The 19,861-nt window shown below is 39.4% G+C and overlaps 1 protein-coding gene across 5 annotated transcripts; it reads right to left on the reverse strand.

The window, feature by feature from the left end:
• Nucleotides 1–1,732: 1,732 nt before the first annotated feature.
• Nucleotides 1,733–5,362, reverse strand: LOC121992331 (cytochrome c-type biogenesis CcmH-like mitochondrial protein). Of its 5 annotated transcripts, none has more exons than XM_042546663.1 (5): nucleotides 5,139–5,362; nucleotides 4,997–5,077; nucleotides 4,559–4,715; nucleotides 2,243–2,374; nucleotides 1,733–2,116 (listed from the first exon to the last, which is right to left on the reverse strand). In XM_042546663.1, exons 3-5 carry the CDS (start codon nucleotides 4,697–4,699, stop codon nucleotides 1,937–1,939), a joined length of 453 nt encoding a protein of 150 aa, XP_042402597.1. In that variant the 5' UTR covers nucleotides 4,700–4,715; nucleotides 4,997–5,077; nucleotides 5,139–5,362; the 3' UTR covers nucleotides 1,733–1,936. The 5 variants fall into 5 exon arrangements, with proteins under 5 accessions (XP_042402597.1, XP_042402572.1, XP_042402581.1 ...); XM_042546638.1 differs by having other exon boundaries at nucleotides 4,559–4,747; nucleotides 5,139–5,360; XM_042546647.1 differs by having other exon boundaries at nucleotides 4,559–4,747; nucleotides 4,997–5,094; nucleotides 5,139–5,360.
• Between the last annotated feature and the right edge of the window lie 14,499 nt (nucleotides 5,363–19,861).

Genomic DNA, 19,861 nt, shown 5'->3' on the forward strand with positions numbered 1-19,861 from the left:
ATAAATTTAAAGAAATATAATAATAAAGATATCGTTTGCATACTAGAGATATCGTTTAAATCTTAAAGACCTTAATTACATCTAATCTATTAGACTGAAAGTTAACATCTCCTTATAATAATTTATTTTCTGCTCTGTCTCCTGTATTCCTATTTAGATTCTTTCAAACCATCTTAAAGAATGCTGACTTTTTTTCAATATTGAGTGCTTACTCAGTAGATGTTGCCTCGTTTTTATGCTGCGAACTGATTGCACTGTCTTGAGCATATATTCTAGTAGCATTTAGGGTAAGTTTGGCTCTGAATATAAGTATATACATTTTTGATTTTCTGGGATCTGCACAACTGTTAACTGAGTTTTTGTGTTCGAAGTGTATTTGGTACATATGAAAAATTATATCAGGACTTGTGTAATTGATACATCAAAACAAGTACTTAGGGATGGAAATGAAATATGTTTTTTTTAGGAATCTTTTCTATGGTTTGCCTATCTATCACATATGTTCTCAAGTAGTTCATCATGCTGCCAGTTTAGGTCAAGCACCGTATTTCCTAGTCATGCCGTTCCTTCCAACAATAGAATGGCTTGCTTGCGTTAGCATACACTTCTCATGTAAATGTAACAATATTGATAGGAAATGGTTTTTTGTAACCATGTTTTGGCTGCGTATATTGCAAGTGAAATCCTGATGCTGAAACCATTTAGTTTCTTGTTGATGCTGCTGTCTATATGGTAATGCTGAGGTTTTACATTTCAGAATTCATCAAGATGGACAACTCTCTGAAAGCTTAGTACATGAAAATTTAAGTTATCTGCACAAGAAGATTTAAATTTGGCCTCAATTAGGAAAAAGGATAGCTGACCCACCCTTATTTTCATTCCCCATGAGCGGTATGTAATCTTGATGCACCCTACAAATTTTCACGACTAACTGTTTAGAGCAATTTTGTACATGCCATTTATTAGGATGATTATGTTTGAATCATAGCAAAATCTTTTTTTATCTTTCCTATTTGTAAACAATAATCAGCAGTGAATTTCATTTCTGATATCTATGTGTACCCCCATGCTACAAACATAAATTTGCTGCATTCACCACTAAAGCGTAGATAGTTTCAATTGCCTCAATTGTGGTAACTAAACATGCATAAAGATCTTCATCCCTTCACTTCCTTTTGTTCTCCCTTCTCTTGCTGCATAATAAAGAAAGCTTTTCCAGTAAACAACACATTGACTGTTCTAGAGAAATGATACTCCAAATAAAGAAAGGAGCAATTTTTTTTCTTCCCGTATTAGCTTGAAATTAGATAAACAGGAGCTTAGAGAACATCAGTAAAGTAAGTTTCCACCTTGATTTGGCGGGCGTATCTCTTCCGTCCCTGCCAAATGCAACCTCGTCCATGCTTTACCCTTTCCTTGTGTATCTCCCACCAGTTGCTACAAACCCCGGGCAAGGCCGAAAGGCTTTTATCAGCCCCCAGCCAAAGCCTGGGACGGTTGTGATCCCGCCTTGAATTCGGCCCTCTCTGTTGCAACCCTTCTTGATTACCTCTCTCCCGCAGGTCTTGCACCCCCTTGAATATTGAAATATCAGACCATGCTAGTTCACTTAGAATCAATAGTTTCTCAGTGTGTGTTTCTGTTTCTAGTAGAGACAACTAGCTCACGTTGCAAAGATACTTAACATACAGTTAGGTGTTGAGATCCAAAAAAAAAAGGACAAAATTGGATCTTAACATACAGTCTTCCATTCGCTTCTCATTCAACTTACGAGTAATCGACAACTAAACATCCATGACCTAGATACATTTCGACATAACAGTGACAAAATTGGAACTTTTGCAACATTTTGTTCGTTTGCTCTTCTTATGAAGGTCCACTATGTAAGTATTAGATTAGCTAAGCGTGAAGGAACATAGAAAGGACACCAAAGCCTTCAACTCCACCACTTTCTTCTCAGAGATGGCGGTGGTGTTAGTAGTTCGAGCATAGTTTCCTTCTCTGTTGGGGTTAACGGAACACCTCGAACAAGATTCAGAGCCATTACGTGGACATTGGTATTTTGCCTGCGCCTCCGATATGGCCATCCACCAATTGCAACCCCAGCAACAATAACCTAATTCCATTGGATTAATGTCAATGAAATCTGTCTTAGAACCCTAGTAAAGTTTGTCTAAGAGAACCACACTGCAATACAAATACAGAACGCAAGGACCTCTGGTATCACTGTAAAAGATCTTACCGGCGACAACCATATAGCAGCAGTTTGTAGATCGAAATGAGGAGCATAAAGTACATCCTCGCCGAACCTTTCCGCTAGACTTTTGTACACCTCCTTGTCAGTTTTACCTTCTCGGATTCCATCCCGGATGAGCTGAAAGATGTAAGGAAACCACTAATTATAGTAATATTAACAATAGATGCACATTTAAAAAAAAAGGAAAAAAAGATGTTCATAATAGAGAATCATGTAGGCGACAACTATGCAGAACCTTCCTGATTAAAAGAAAAACTAAAACCAAAAAGGAGAAATACACAGATTTCAGCCAGTAAGTAAATAAACAAGATAAAGGAAATGAACAAGGAAAGGCCCCATAAGAAACAGAGAAATTTCTGCACAAATATTTGATAGATTTTCATTGTGAGTACAATTCTGATAATGAATAGCAGAAACAAGGACACTGAGATTAATAGAGAAGCATAAAAAAAGAAAAAATATTTGATTATTGAACAACATCAATTTAGCTGTTTGTGATTCTTCTTTGAGAACAGATACACACAAAAGAAACAAATATAACGTTCTGATATAATACTGCCAATACAATGCTTGAGACATACTAAGGCATCAACTATGAAATCAAAACGGAAAATAATTCAACAAAAGTAGTATTTTTAAAAATTAGAGAAAAAGTTCTCAATTAACACCAAAAAAAAAAAATCCAAACTAGGAAGCGCCACACCATTGATTCGTTTATGTCATGAGATTTACACCATGATAATAATGTAACAGAGACACTTAACTTAAACAGGGGAAAGTTATTCAGGTGAATATTGCAATTTGCAAACCCGTATTTGAATGGTCATTTAAGTTGTCTTTCTTAATCAACAAGTTGACCAAGCATATATATGCAAAACTTGGTTGTTTTATAAAACGTCGAGGTGAAAAAAGAAAAGATACTATGCAGTAAATATCTTTGATGATGAGCCAAAATTTTGTTGCATGTGATGAAAATGAGAATGAAGGTGTAGGAGTAAAGAAAGAATGGATGGACATCACCATGGTTGTCATGGAGGGAACATTAAGCAGCAGTTCATTGTGTGTGTATAAACAAAAGTACAATAATTTGCATCCTAGAAAATCTAAAAAGATATATGACTAAAACTGTCCTATGTAAAATATTAGCAGTCATAAGCAGCCCACCCAATAAAAATTAATAAAAGGAAAAAAGGTTTCCAATAACCATAAGGAAAGATTCCTCCAAGAACCAAGATCACAGATAGCAAAGCACTTCAAGGACATGACCATAGTTCACAACAGAAATAAAACAACATTCTTTTGAAAAAGTTGCTTCACGTGTAAATAATGATGCAATTCTTTTGTCGGTACCATGTGTTAAGACCCAAAAGTCTTTGAATTAGTGACTTTTTTAGCATAATGGAGAATAACATTATTTTTAGCAAATTCTATCATGATATCAAAGACCTATTTTTTTTCTTCCTTTTCTTTTACCCTTTATCTCTATTTATTGTCAAACATTTTACAACATCCTTTAAAAGTGGTATATTGATGAATGTCACGATTATTTGAGAAGTTGAAAAATACTTATTCTGTTATTTTCTTCACATGAAAGAAGACCATGAGGCTTTTGTTCCTTGTTCACATGGTCTACTAACCAAAAAATGTGGAACCGCCACATCAACGACCCCTCTAGAATCGGTCCCACGGATATAGAGGGAGGTAAGTTCAAATTCATAGATGGAAGGCGCATAGCGAGGACTACCACAGATAGTGACACCTTGGGGATCGACCCTTGCTCAATCTGGACACACTACCATGCGCCCACCATATGTGTTACACCCCGGGGACATCTAGTCTCCTAACCAAGCTTATGCACAGCATTGCACCGCTGCTTTTCTACATCAAGTCACTATTTCTGCCTTATTTCCATCCCAAGCATTGGACAAGATGACCAAAAAGGAAGTAGGCGTTTGGACATAAAGGGGAACATTTATTTTCATGACAAGCTATTTGCTACATCTCTTTGTTCATATTTTCCATCCCTTTTTGCTCTTCTACTCAATCGGCTTCATTTTGTTTTACTCATCCCCTTCTGCTCATCTGCTTCATTTGTTCAATGTTTCATGTACATATCTACTTTGTCACACTTGAGTTGCAGATTGTTTTAATACCCAAATAATATGACCAAGTACAAAAGAAAAAAAAACCTCTGCATTCATAGATTTATTTCCAGAAAATCAAATTTAGCATCCCCAAGCTATGTTAGCTAACAAAGAAACAAAGAATAGCATAGAAGAGTTTCAAGGAAACTATTTTTACCTTTCTGAGCAAAATAGCAACATCTGCCTGTGAATCCTCAATGGATTGACTGCCACATTCAGTGCACCTAACATTAGGGAAAATGCTCTTCGCACGAGCCTCAACAATCTGAGCTTTCTTCAACTCCTCATTGCTCACCATTGGAGAACCAACAAAACTAACCTCACAGTCAAGAAGCTTGAGTCATTCCTTCGCACAAAGTAGCAGCAGAAACTAATGAGAATCCATATCACAACAGTTTCAAGAACATAAGGAAAAGATCAAACATGTTATAAAGACAAAGCATTCTCCTGCGCATTTAGTCAAACATTTACTGTGCAGGCAAACAAAACCATGTCAATTTCTACCATCGCCAAATGAACCCAAACACAGTATCATAACTCCCAAGTTTCTTATGCACAAGGAATAAAAAAAATCTTTCACTTAGTAGAATCTCACCTGATGGCGTTGGATGATAGGGTGGCAATGGTCAGCGACTCAGCGGCAGCAGATTGCAGTGGAAATTGAGGTGCGCTACCGCTACAAGTTATACAGATCTATCAAAGAAATCTATACATTGAGCTAATGGATCTGAAGTTACCGGTGGATCAGCCTCAATGAGTGATGCCAACGAACGAGCAAGGAAGAGATGCAACTGTTCAAGAAGCAAGAACGGGCAGACACCGTGCGTGCCTATTTATGCTACGAGAGCCAAGGTAGTCTCCACACGGTAGGTCAGTGGCCGACAATCGACGGCGGATCAGAGAACGGTGTGGCAGCTGAACGAACAAAGGACACCTCAACTCCAGCGAAATCGATCTTGTGGGAGATTTAACTCGAAATGACGCTATTGCCCTGGTTACCCTTTTAACATATCCAAACATCTAGTGGTGTAATTGAGATGAGCCGAGTTCAATTCTTGAATGTTTTAGTTTGATCATTTTTAATCGAGCTAAGTTCGAGTTTTATTTGACAAATATATTCATGGTTCATGAGCTTAATCGAACTTTTATCGAGCTTAATAAATATAAATTATAAATTTAGATATTCATTAAAACCTAAATTAGATATTTAGAGAAAATTATAATATTCTTATTAAAATTTATAATTTTATTTAATAAATAAATTTACTATATTTGTCTATATTTTTTATAAATAAAGTATAAAATTTATAAATTTAATATCAAAATTATTATTTTTTCATTTAAAAGTTGATTCATGAGCTTACTAACGAGAATATTCACGAGCTAACGAGTCAAGTATTGTGAAACTTGAGATTGACTTGTTTATCTTAACGAATCTTATTAAATGAATTCAAATAAACTTTTATCGAATCGAGCTTTGAATATCTCATGAACGATTTGATACTCCTATAGACATGTATATCATTCTTGTATATTTATGCAATCTGATATTACACCAGGCAACAAATATCTAAGGGAAACAAACTATTGTGTAGTATTTTCATCAGCTATGGATGCACAATCATGATTTCCTTGTTGCTGACCAAGAGATAATACAATTCCTTACCTCAAGGGAGGGTCGGCTAAAGCCTATTTACGACCCTAGGTAGAAAAAAAATTTTACACCTTTGACATTATTTTAAAAAAAATTGCTGACCAAGAGATAATACAATTCCTTACTTCAAGGGAGGGTCGGCTCAAGCCTATTTAAGGCCCTAGGTAGAAAAAAAATTTTAGTAAATATTGATTGTGTATGACTTATGAAATCTTTGTTGACTAGCTGAATCCTGATAATAAATATCATGATGCTTGGTCACAAGTTGAGTTTCATATTTATTTGAACAGTTTTTGTGCATCATCTATGATCAGTATTTGTCTAATATTAATGCAAGGAGATTTATTAAATATGAATGTTAATAGTTGTTCAATATCACAATCTGAAATTGATTCTGTGGGAACATAAACTGCTGTAAATTTCAAAAGAAAGTAAACCAAAAGAAAAGCAATGAAACCAAGAAGTAGTGAAGTATGGGATCATTTCTTGAGAATGTTTTTAGTTATTTTTTTAGACAAATAGTTTGAATGATCTTTTAGTGGAATGTTAAATTTAAAAACTAAGTAGAATATCATGCTAATTAAGATTGAATGATTGAATGTTTCAATAACATCTAAATGAATTTAGCTCAAGTCTATTTGGCAAAGTTGAGGTGTTGGATCGACACCAAGGCTATGTGCATTTGATCTGGTTCATTAGATCAGGAATAAAATTTAATAAATAACAAATAAAAGTTTATAAAAAATAGACAGTGTAAACAAACACAATTCGATGGCAAAGTGAGCTCTTTTGGCAATTCACATGTAAACAAACACAAGTCGGTGGTTTTTGAATTTTAATTCACATGTAAACAAACACACTACACAAAATCGAATTGGGGTCAAAATTATTCGGTTAATTCGGTTTGTTCGGGTTTGTTCGGGTTTTAACAAAGAATTCGGTCGGTTTGGTTATTTTTTAAAAAATCATTCAGGTTCAGTTTAGTCGTTACGGTTCAATTCGATTTTAATTAAATACTCATCCCTACCGCCAAGGTAGGATTTAGGTCACCTATTTAAATACAGATCAAACCAAAACGATTCTATATCTAGCTCCGATTTGGTTAGAGTCCATTTAATCAGATCTGACCTAAACCTGCCTCTACCTTTAGCTGTCACCCATCATAGCATCACTGCCGCCTCTAGCTCCAGCACCGGCCGGGGACGTGACCTAAACCTGCCTCTAGCCGTCGCCCATCGCAGCAGCATTGCCGCTTCTCTCTCCAGCGCCGGCTAGGGACGCAAGCAACACTCTACCAATAGCGCCGACCCTCCCCTTTGTCTTTCACAATGTGAGTAGAGGAGTTTCTCCTCCCCTCTACAAGCAGGAGCCCTGTGTCTCATGTTTTGGCTATTTGTTTTGTGTTATATCTATCATTATTCTTTGTTCCGATGACCATCAAGTGTGCAAAGATCATTGTATAGAAGTGAAGGAATTTTTTCTTCCTCCCACAACGACTTGTTGGCGTATATTTGGTGAATCGCAAAGAGTGTTGGTAGGTTCCTTTCTTGTTTTCCTTGAATCGGGTGGCACCGTAGGTCATTGAAGGAGATCCTATCCGGAAGTAGGGCGGATGGCAAGCTGGGAAGGCGGCGCTCTCGTTGACTCGTCGAAGACTCCGCTCGGACCTGCAACATAGACATCGTTAGTGCCAAGCCAGGAAAGGGGTCCCCGACAATGACACTCCAACGCTGAAATTAGTAACCGGCGACGAAAATAGAAAACGGAGCAACAGTGAAGCAGCAAGTGAATAATAGATGCGTATGTGTGCGTACCTTCGTCGATACTTGGGCCCCCCCTTTATATAGAATGCCTGTGGCGAGCGTGCACACTCCTCGAGGTGTGCACGCTTCACAAAGCTTTTCCTGAAAAGATGTGTCAATAAAGTGTCCCTGACACAATACCTTAACAGGCCGAGCATATCTCTGACATGACAATGAAAAGTTCGGTCGTACGATCTTCCTACAAATTGTCCTTGGCGTCGATGACACGCCCTCCCATAAGGATATGGAGGTCCCATTCTGTCTGTATTCGGCCGAGCGATAGCCCGTTCGGCCCGGTCTTCCTTGCGAGGCACATCCCGTTCGGCAATAGGACCTCTGTCTGTAGAGGTCGGCCCTCTGACTGACATATTCTGCCCGCTCGGCGCCTGGTGCACTGGATGTGGGGTAGCCAACACTTTGGCCGAGCCGCCTTAGGTATGACCGATCGGACTCTACATGCCCGCTCCACCACCTTGACCAAGCCACCTCGGGTATGGTCGATCGGACTTATGCACGTCCACTCAACTCTGACAGGCTGGGTTCGATCGGCCTATCACGGTGCTAGTCCTTGACTCTTGACTTTGACCTCAACCGTAGATGTTGACTTCTGACAGGTAGGCTCATCCTTATCGCCGTATCACAAGCCTCCCTTCAAGTCTAGTCGAAGGAGGCTACAAGTCCGACTGACTGGACAAAGAGTATCGACAGGCCGCTCAGCCTAGGTCGGTGGTGAAAATGACCCAGCGCGCCGCTCGGCATATCTACTCAATCGTGCACGATCGGAAGGGCTTTCGCCTTCACTTGGGAGTTTTTTCTGTGTGGTTTTAGCCGAGCGTAATCCAGGCTTACGTCATCCGTATCTCTTGGAGACCATGCAAACCCTAGCTCATCATGGCCGAGCGCTCCCCCATGCTCATTAATTGCTCTTCATTAAATATTGTCCTGTGAGTAAACGCCACGTGTTCCACTTATTGTCGCCGCACGCTTGACGTGACAAGCGGATATCCTCCGTCGACGCGACGGTTGGCGTTTGAATTCAACGGCCAGATCTTGGCCTAGGGTTTCGTGTCCGTCGATCGGACGATCCTCGTTCATCCTTCTCGGAGTTTATACCCCCCCCCGGTAGCACGATATTCCCCTTGCGCTTTCTTTCTCCTCGAGCACTATCGAAGACACTCCGACACTCTCCGACGACCTTGCTTTCCGGCGATTTCTTTCATTCTCTGTCCCTCCGGCGATCTTCTTCGCAAGGTTCTTTCTTTGCTCTTCCTTGATCCTTCTCCGTTTTTTCCTTTCTGTTCTTCGTTTTGTTCTCTGCTTTTGCGATGGCGAGCTCCTCCCAAGCTCCTGTCGTCATCCCTGGGGTCTAGTACACATCTACCGAGTCCAGGTTCGACCAAGGCGATGTCGAGAGTCTGGCGGGCGCCTACGATTTCCCTCCCGATCACCAAATAATTCTCGCCTCCCCGTCCGATCGGCCCCACAATCCGCTGAACGACTATATCTGCTTCTTTCGAGACCAGTTTACCGCTGGTCCCAGATTCCCGATCCACGCTTTCATCATAGCTGTCTGTAAATACTTTCGCATTTCCCTCCACCAGCTCGTACACAATTCCTTTATAGGCTGCTGTGCGACATAGTTATCCTCTTTAAGCTGTGCAGCATTCCCCTTACACCCCGGCTCTTCCATTACTTCTACTACCCAAAACTCTCCGAGCCGGGCAACTTTCTCTTTCAAGCCCGAGTGGGCTTTGTTTTCTTCGATAAAATGTCAACTTCCAAAGCGAACTTCGGAGGAACCGTCTTTAACTCTTGACTTTGTCCTCCACCATGGATGTTGACTTCTGATAGGTGGGCTCGTCCTTATCGCCATATCAGAAGGAAAAAGAAGTTCTTGGTTTTGAGGATGTATTTGGATTGTAGTCAAAGGTTCAGGCAGTCGATTTACTAGAAGTAATGACATTGTGGTTATAACTCTATTTGTATAGTAGAGAAGTTTAAGCCAATTTGGTAACCTTGTTTTTCTTGTAGGTTGTCAAATGGTGGGATACCCGATGAAGGAGGATGATCATCGGGAACCATCGTTGTTCCTCTGAGAGTTATGAGTGGGTATGTTATTTGGATAGGGAAAAAAAAGTAAAGCGGAAAATAAAAAGCAGTCGGTGATCGATGGAATGGTAGTCAACATGGCTCGGTGTGTTGTTGAGATGGAGAGAGTGGTTAGTTTAGCAGTTGTATATAGGAATAGAGTTCTGGTGTTTGGATTTTGGTTATGGGTAGTAGATTTGTGTTTAGAATTATGTTTGGTATGCTGATTCTTGCATAGAATTCATATGCAGCTCAATAGGATAATATAATTTTTCTTGGTGCATAGCTCGTAGTAATTCTATGTTGCATTTGGTGTTGATTATCATTAAGAATGGCAGATGGATAGTTTCCTTACCTTGAGTTAGGGTATAGTAAACATAAGACATAATATAATGTAACATTTGGATAATGAGTTACTCACCGAGGACAGAGAAAATAAATTAAAATAAGCTGAGGAAAATCCAAAATGTCTCAGAACCATCTAAAGCAAGTCGGCTAAATATCATTTAGCTTGTCCTTACAGTAGGTATGTTGAGATTTATGATGCCATTATTTTCATTGTTTCTTGGCTAATTTCAGAAGGAACGTGAAAGTCTTTTTGTAGAGCAGTGCATTTTTTTAATTGCTTTGGTTAATTTATTTCTGAATATCATTTAGTTCAACATTGTCATAAATCGACTGCCTAACTTGTTAAAATTCATTTGGCTTTGCTTTGCTCCGGTTGCCCCTCACATTAGCAAGGAGGCAGCAATGACCACTATGCTGCGAGAACTACGACTGTCGTTAAACCAAACTCAAAGGGTTCGTCTTCAGTCTGCGCTCCAATCCTTCCAGAAGATGTCTTCTCTTACCTCTACCATCCATCCGCTGGCGACATGAGCACACCAACCTTGGCACACTTGCCACAAGCCTTCGCACCCTTTGCCAATGAACCCACCATACCTATTTATCATGCATAGACAGTGGTTACAAAGGAATTACATGATGGTTGTATCAACTTCCATGATGGTTACACCAACCACTTGTGTCATATGTACAAAACTAACAACTTACAAAACCGTTTTGTCCACATGTCTTGGCCGCATGGGCTCCACGCCAAGTGTCAACCTGCACACCTTGTGCTTTGGCCCATCATCATGCTACATTGGCCCTAGGCCAAGTGTCAGCATGCACCGCTTGTGCTTTGCCTCCATGGCTCCACTGCATTGGTCCATGCCAAGTGTCAATCTGCACCCCTTGTGCTTGACCACGATCAGGCTTCGTTGGCACCCACAAACTAGTCTGTCTATCCGCCCAGTGTTCGCACAACGGCTCCATATCTTCGGCACCATGGACAAGTCCATCTATCCATCTTTGACACCACGGGCAGTCGATCTGTCCGCACCACGAACAAGTCCATTTGTCCGCGTTATCCATGTCTCCGCTTCTTTGGCCTCGCGCTAAAGTCTATTTGCACGCCAAGTGCTCAGCCCACGGCTCCATCTCTTTGGCACCCACGAACAAGTCCGTCTGTCCGCTTCCTTGGCGCCACGGGCGAGTCCATCTGCCCGCACCTTCGTTGCCACAGACAAGTCCGTCTGTCTCCTCCTTTGGCAACACGAGCAAGTCTGTCTGCTCGCTCCACGGACAAGTCCATCTGTCCGCTTGGTCCATGGCACTGCTTCTTTGGCCCCGCGCCAAAGTCTGTATGCACTGCAAGTGCTCGGCCCACGGCTCTGTTCCTTTGGCACCACGAACAAATCCATCTGTCCGCTTCCTTAGCGCCACAAGCAAGTCCATCTGCCCGCATCTTCGTTGTCACAGACAAGTCTGTCTGTCTGCTCCTTTGACAACACGAGTAAGTCCATCTGCTCGGACCACGGACAAGTCCGTCGTTCGCATCCTTGCTGCTTGGCATGCCCAACACACATGCCTTGCTCGCATAATCACCAAGTCTACCCATGCATATCTAGTGCCTTGGACAGCACCCCACGTACTGTCACAATCTCCAAATTCGGCATGTCTTGCGCATAGCCATGCTCGGGAGTTTGACAAGTCTGCCTCCTGCATACTTGGGCTTGAGTAGTGCCCCACGCACTGCTCCTATGCTTGGCATGTCTTGCGCACATGTCATGCTCGCTGGATTGCCAAATCTTTGCCCCCTGCATGACTCGAGGCAACCACGCGTTGCCGATCCGCTGGCCGCTTGGTATGTCTATGCTACGCCCGCTTCTTTGCCAAGTCCGACTCCTACAGACTAGGGCTTGGACAACCCCGTGCCGTCGCTCTACTTGCTTGGCATGGCTTGCGCCCATGCCACAGTTCAAATGTATGCCAAGTCCGGCTCCTGTAGACTTGGGCATAGACAGTGCCCCGCGATGCCAAGTCCAGCTCCTGCAGACTTGGGCATGGACAGTGCCCCGCGCACTGCCGGTGCGCTGCTTGGCATGGCTTACGCCCATGCCACGCCCGCTAGTTCGCCCGCTAGTTCGCCAAGTCCGCCTCCTGCAGACTTAGGCTTGGACAGTCCGACATCGCCCAAATGCTTCGCTGCTTAGCATAGCTTCCGCCCATGCCACGCCTGCTGGAATGCTAAGTCCGCCTCGTGCAAACTTAGACTTGGACAGTGCCCCGCGCACTACCGGTTCACTTCTTGGCATGTATGTAACACATGCCAGGCCCGCTGGTATGTCAAGTCTCCATCCTGCAAGACTTGGGCTTTAGACAGCCCCGGGCTGCCCGCGTTCCTCGTGTCCAACTGAGCCTCGAAGTTAGGGGGCTAGTCTTAAATAGTTATTTCTTTAAAAGTATTTTGGATTTGTCTTAGGATTTTTTTAAAATTATTTAAAGTTTGCTTAGAAATTTTATGTTAAAAATTCTTGACAAACATATTTGAAATTCTTGAAAACGATTACTTAGAAAATTTACAAAGTTTAAAAATTTTCCTTTAAACTTACTATTACACTATTCTTAGAAATTTTTTCAAAAGTTTATTTTCACTTAAGAATTTTCAATTCCTTTCTTGACTTAATCATTTTTTAAAAAAGTTTACTCAAGAAAATATTTTCTTAGAAACCTTTAAACGAGCATCTCAAGAAATCTTTAAATCTTTAAATCTTTAAATCTTTAAATTTCTTGAAAAAAATTTACATAGAAAATGTGATTTTCAAAGATGTCTTTTTAAACCTCTTCCTAAAGACTAAGATATACTTTTTGTTATATTTTTTATGTCTGTCTCTTATATTTCTGGAATATACTATTAATTGTTGCAAATGTTACAATACTTTTCCACCATTATGTTCTCTTCTACCTTACTATTTTTTGATGAATATTAAAAGAGGGAGTAAGTATTAATATATAAAAGAAATAAATAAACTTGAAAAAAAAAATCATCGGTTGTTTTTTAACATGTAGTGTACTTTCATATTTAAAACAAATAATCCCTTGAATAATTTACATAACTATCTTAAATTCTTCCATCTTAAATAAGAAAAACATGTTATTGATTAGAATATTTAAAAATATCAATGGATAAATGAATTCATTTTTTAAAAAACCTAATCATAAAGTGCAGCTAAGAGACATGGTGATGACAAATAAATAATTTTTTAAAGAAATATTATAGGAAAAAGGTGATTACGCTCACCCCAAGCATTCCTCACAGCCCGTGCCAAGGTTATGTGAAGGGAAATAAATCATGAGGTCAACTTATAGTCGACCACCAAGTGGTTAGGGTGTGAGAGGGACGGGATAAAAGGGGGTAATATATACAAAGTTTTCTAGGCACCTAATTTTGTTATAAAATTATCAAAATTATGAGAGAATTATTTTCCACTTGAAGCCCTAGGTAATCTCCTAACACATTTACAAGTGAGCAAAATTAGGACTTAGCCTCAAATTGATTTGAATATATTATAAAAATTCTAAGTCCTCTTAACAATTTTGGTAGAAAATATTATGACTAACTATTAGAATTAACAAAAGAGGTATGGTCTCATTATATTGCACTTCTCTCAAATACAGTGAATCAAATTTTAACCTATTAAGCACTTTTAATTTATGGAGGATGTAAAGATTTTCTAAAAATTCTAGTGATATATATAACCTTGTATAAAGTGTTGAATTTTAGGGCAAACACGGTTTGATAATGATGAAAACATAAACACTTTTCAAAATCATCTAAATGAATATAACAACCATAAGAGGAAGCAGCACCAAGAAATCTAGCATTATTGTGCAAGTTGGCAATAGATTACTACACACAAAAATACAAAGATTTGAAAGACAACAATAAGAACAACCAGAAAACAACTCCTTGAAAGACAAACTAACAGTTGTATCTACACACCAACATTAACCAATTAAGTTTGACAGATGTAGAACCACAAGCAACCAAACACTCATATCAAATATAGAATCTCCTCAATTATAATATTTATTGACTCAACCAAATTTCAGCCCGAGCAAAAATTTATGGGCATATGGGCATACAATACCATGATTCATAGAAACAAGTGGATAAAAGTCTTCCTCAAAAACAAATCTAAGCCAAAATTACCTCAAAAATCTTGGTCTTCACGCCTACAAGTCGGATCTCACCTAGATATGTCAAACACTCCCTGCACAACTTCCAGACCCTAAATGAAGCAAAATCACACATCAAACACTACCAAAAATATAAATAAAAAGAAAGTATAATTAATTCAGATCAGATCTGATCTCGGACAAACATCTCCTTCGACATATCACTTCACTCAGCACACAAAATTGCAACAACGAAGAGATTGAGGAATCCAAATAATTTGAAGCTACAGAAAAGGAAGGAGAGTTAGAAACAAGATGTTGGCCGTCGTTTCAATAAGTTGGCGCGACAAGTTCCCCTGCTCCAAACCTTAGGTCTGCTTCGATGGACAGACGGCCGGAAGAAACTGGACGAACTCGCGAGAGGCGACCACTGCTGTGGATAACTCCAAATCAGAAGAGGAGGAAGAAGATGTTTTGGATCAGTCGGCAAAAAGGGCGACTGCGCTCACAAAACGTTCTGGATAGGTGGAATGAGGAGCGGATGAGTGGAGGAAGGAGAGCTTTTGGGTTTTGTAATCGTGAGGTCTATTTGTAGTATTGCAGAAATGGATCTTGCTCGTCAAAATTTAAAGGCACGGAGGAGATTAAGTACTATGCCACCCTTATGAAGATCTATCATGAGGGTGGAATGGTAATTATGGCGATAAGCAAACCCTAATGAATATTCCTTATTTAATGGGACGGTAAATAAATTTGTGTATGGATTCTTTGCAACTAACAGAAAAAAAAAATTGTGATAAAAAAAAAGTCATTTATTTTAAGACTTTTGTGAAAATTATTTTTTAGGGCATATTTGATAGTTATATAAATTAAGCGATAGATTATGATATGTTTATTTTATTTAAGGTAATGAATATTAAAATTAATTATCACATAATGTTTTTTTAATAAACATTATGTACATAAAATCAAACTATTGCTAAACTAAAAAAATATAGAATTAATTTCAATTATCTCCGTTTGATCTGAGATTTTAAATCTGATAAAACATTAAATATTTTTAAAAAATATTTTTATTTAGTTATATTGATAAAATGATATCATTAATGAAATTATTTATTTGATTTATCTAATTTTCCAATTAACTTAAATTATTTAGTTTATTTAATTTATTCTGTAAGTACCTGTCATATTGGGTAAATCATAATCTACTGGATGTATGTGTTATTAATTACAAACTTCATATTCATGCAGGCTGATTTTTTAAAAAATATGGACACATCCTACCATGAAATGTGATATCTAGGGTTACATTCCCTAATGTCTAGAGACTTTGAGGTATCTACGATCCCGGGTCCAACACAAGTAAAATTGTAAATACATATGTTTATTCATAATTTTTATAGATCTCCATACTTCCGCTAGCAATTATAATATTAACAGTGTGAAATAAACTCTATCTTTCAGGTTAGATTGTGCATTTTTTTTATGCGATACACCGAGAGTTTAATGTACCGAAGGCCAACAGATTTTGGACAAGCTGGAATGAGAGAGTTTAGTTTTTATGTTGGTCATAAAATTTTTAATAGCAAACACTGGATTAATGACAAGGTGATGGTGTAAACATATTGATACACTGATTGTAAAGGTTTTTTTATTCCCATAAAATTAGCCTAGGTTGTGTACATGTTTTGTAATATACTGCTGTCAATGCCTTGCGAAGCTAAAACAGGGTATAGCAGGCAAAGATTAAGTTTATGCTGACAGATTGTGGCAGTTAATCGGCAGTAGCTGTTACAACGTGTTGCAGTCCATCAGCAGTAACTGATATAAGGGACAAATAAAAACTGGATTATTCTAATATAAATCACCAGTAAATATACTGTGAAGCTGCCTAGCCCACCTTGTAGCAGCTAACATGAGTTGCCACTTGGTAAGTCCTATTTATAACAGCTAAAGGAATTATAGCACATATCAAGCATACCAGTAGTAGTGTTATTTATATTAAATGTGGCAAAATACAATTATATATTTTTATGATCGACAATAGCTACTACAACGTGTAACAACTAATCTACAGACTAGCTGCTACACATTGAAGCAGCTACAACATAAAGTCGCTGCTTTAGAGGAAATGCTACGCATTGTAGCAGTTAATCGCTATTACTAGTTGCAGAGTGTAGCATGCTACACGGTCGCTAGCAATTTTTAGGAGATCACTTTAATACTGTAGCTTGATAAATTATAATTATATTTCACCACCCTATCCAGTTGCCTTTAATGTGTTATGGGGAAATGATGGTTCAGTTACTACTAGGGTGCAACAGTTACTACATGTATTGTGAAGCTAGCGAGTCCACCTTGTAGCAGTACATCTAGAGCTGATAAAAATAATATTGTTATATATGTTTATTAACTTGGTAATAAAAAATGTTAAATTATTTTAATCAGCAGTAGCTACTATAGCGTTAAAGCAGGTATTGCACTAGTTGGTGCACGTTAAAGCAGCTACATCATAAAATATAACACTAGAGTAAATGCTACATGTTGTAGCAGCTAATACATGTAGCTGTTACTAGCAATAAGCTGCTACACATTATAGCAGCTAGTCTTTTGTTGCTTCTATCTGTGCTTACAGCATCAAGTGCTTGACGTTGGCGCTGCTAGTCAGTTTGTTCGGAATATAGATTTATGTAAATTTTCGATTGAAACATTTTAAACTGCGACATGTTGTAGCAGCCTTTGAACATTAAATGCACGGTAGAATTTAATACCTGACGGTTGATTAATCCTTGTCTTTACTATCTGTCTTATGATCTTTAATTCTTTATCTTTTCCCAGTTCGTAATGGGTTGTAGTGAGTGTTTCGATGACCCATTGACTTGAAAAGACGCGTCCATTTGACTTCTCTTTATCAAGTGGTAGGGTTTGCTAGCGCATCTTTTCCTTTAAATAGGTGAATAACATAACTGACTCTTCCACGTGACCTTGTCTTTGGTCCACATTATAGCTCTTTCATGATCATGTCTAGCAGGAAAACGAAACCCACTATGGGTGGGGTTAAAGAACCCCCTATCGAAGAGGATTCAAGCTCTGCGTCTTCTTCACCAGAAAGATCATCTGTATCAATAGACTTGTCTGCTTCCCGATTGGTATTATTCAATCGTCTTGTATTTTATATGTATCTTTCTTTCCTTGGAGTCACAAATTTTCTACAATATTAGTAACAGGTATCTCAATCTAGCCATGGAATATCATATAGTTTGTGGCTATATTAAGATTCTCACAGCACAACGGAACTAAGCAAGGAAGGAGTTCGAAGCTGCCCTTTTTCAAGAGAAAAGAAATCAAACTGAACTTGTGCAGCTACGACAACAAATGTCCCAAGTCAATGGGGCATTAGAGGAGGCTACAAATTAAAAGAATGAGTGAAATATCACTTTTTGTGAAGCTCAGCCTCACATCTCTATAGTGATGCTGCCTTTCTACGAGACAAAAAAAATAAAACTATATCTGTCTAAGTGCGACGATAACTATGTCTATTTAATGTATCACTAGAGAATGCTATAAAGCAAATGATTTACGCAGTAGTGTTTGTATTAATTTTTTGGCTTAAATTATTGTTTGTCTTATGTTATTATCAAAACCAACTATAGTCTCCAAGACTTCTTCGTAACAAGAGTTGTAGTTCATCAATCTCAATTTTGTATTTAGATCACATAAATGAGCATCTTTACTTTTTATCTATTTGATTATAATTAGGCACAAGCTGCTACATTGTTGCAGTAGTATCTAGGTGATCGAAGATGGTACAATGTGTAGCAACTTATAAACAATAGCCGCTACATTATATAGCAGTTACTACATATTAGCCGCTACACATTTGCGGGTAAACTCGCGACACGTAGATTCCACATCGTGTAGCAGTTATAGTGGATTAGCTGCTACAATGTGTAGTAGCTTCTGTTGCACATTGTAGCATTGGCATCTAGTTGTCGGATGATGCTATTATTGGAGCAATCTAGGTACCCTAGGTTTTGATATCTGGACAAAGGTTTAAGTTAGGTTTATTGTTGTATTTGATATGCATTGTGAGTGTGCAGGATACAGGTACAACAAGGAAAGTCCAAGTGTGATCTTGGTAAAGGAGGAAAGTCCAAGTATGTAGTCTTGGCGGTGTAAGTCCAGGTATGTAGTCTTGGCAACGTAAGTCCAAGTGTGACTTGACAATGGATGAAGTCCCGAAGGCGCGACCTCTTAGCAAAGGAAGACCCAACAATAATGACAAGGCCGATGGAAGTTCCAAAAGGCAAGACGTGAAGGATGGGGAGGTATCCGAGGGACGCAAGGCTGATGAAGGAGGCTAGAAGGTTAGGTCTAGGTTGGTCGGGCGAGAACGAGTGCTGAGTGAATGTACTCGAGGTAAAAATCCTAAAATTAGGGTTCACTGTAGCAGTACTGTAGCGTTACTGTAGCAGTATTGTAGCAGTTGACTGATTACTGTAGCAGTCGACTGGTGCACTGTAGAGAGCCGTTGGGCTGGCACCAGTCAACTGGTACAAGGACCAGTCGACTGGTAACGGGCAAATCAACTTACTGATTTGCTCCAAGCTCTATAAGAAGGAGCTTGGGATGGTCGGCCAAGGTGACGAAATTAGACTTGGTTAAAGCCTAATTAGTAGTCACCAAACGTGCTTAAGGTTCTCTTGTGTCCAAGTGTTCTTGGTTGGTGTTGTGGTGAGGTTTCTCCACCCACAAGGAGTTGCTTGAGTAGCCGGAGTTTGCCAGGGGTTAATCCACCAAAGGACACTATTCACCCCCCCTCTAGCGGACGTCAAGGTCCCAACAAGTGGTATCAGAGCGAGGGCACTCTTCTACGGACTAGCTGCCAAGAGAGCAAGAAGCTAGAGGAAGAAGAAGATGGAGTCCGAAGGACCGCTCGAATGGGATATCCGAATTCCACCTCCGTATGACAAAGAAGACTTCAATTATTGGAGGAAGCGGTTGGAGACATGGTTCCAAATGGATTGGAACCAATGGGTTGTCTTGAGTGACCCATTTGAAGCTCCTACGAACAAAAAGGGGAAGCCCCTCCGACCTCGACATTGGATCGAGGAACAAAGGGAGCAAGCGGAGGCGGATAAGGAGGTAACAAAAATTTTGTTAAATCTATTACCTTCTAATATCATTATGAGTGTAGGTGAATGCACAAGTGCATGTGATCTTTGGAAAAAGATCATTGCTTATCATGATGACCCATCACAATTCCAAGGAGTAGAGGAGCCCAAGGAGAAGAGCTCATTGGTCCAAGAAGAGAAGGACCAATCCGATGTTGACATAAGGTCAACATCCGAGGAGGAGAAGGAAGATGAGGAGGTATCATCCACATCATCAAGGGAGGAAGAAGTAGAAC

The sequence above is a fragment of the Zingiber officinale genome, chromosome 1B (assembly GCF_018446385.1).
Source record: "Zingiber officinale cultivar Zhangliang chromosome 1B, Zo_v1.1, whole genome shotgun sequence".
Taxonomy (NCBI): Eukaryota; Viridiplantae; Streptophyta; class Magnoliopsida; order Zingiberales; family Zingiberaceae; genus Zingiber; species Zingiber officinale.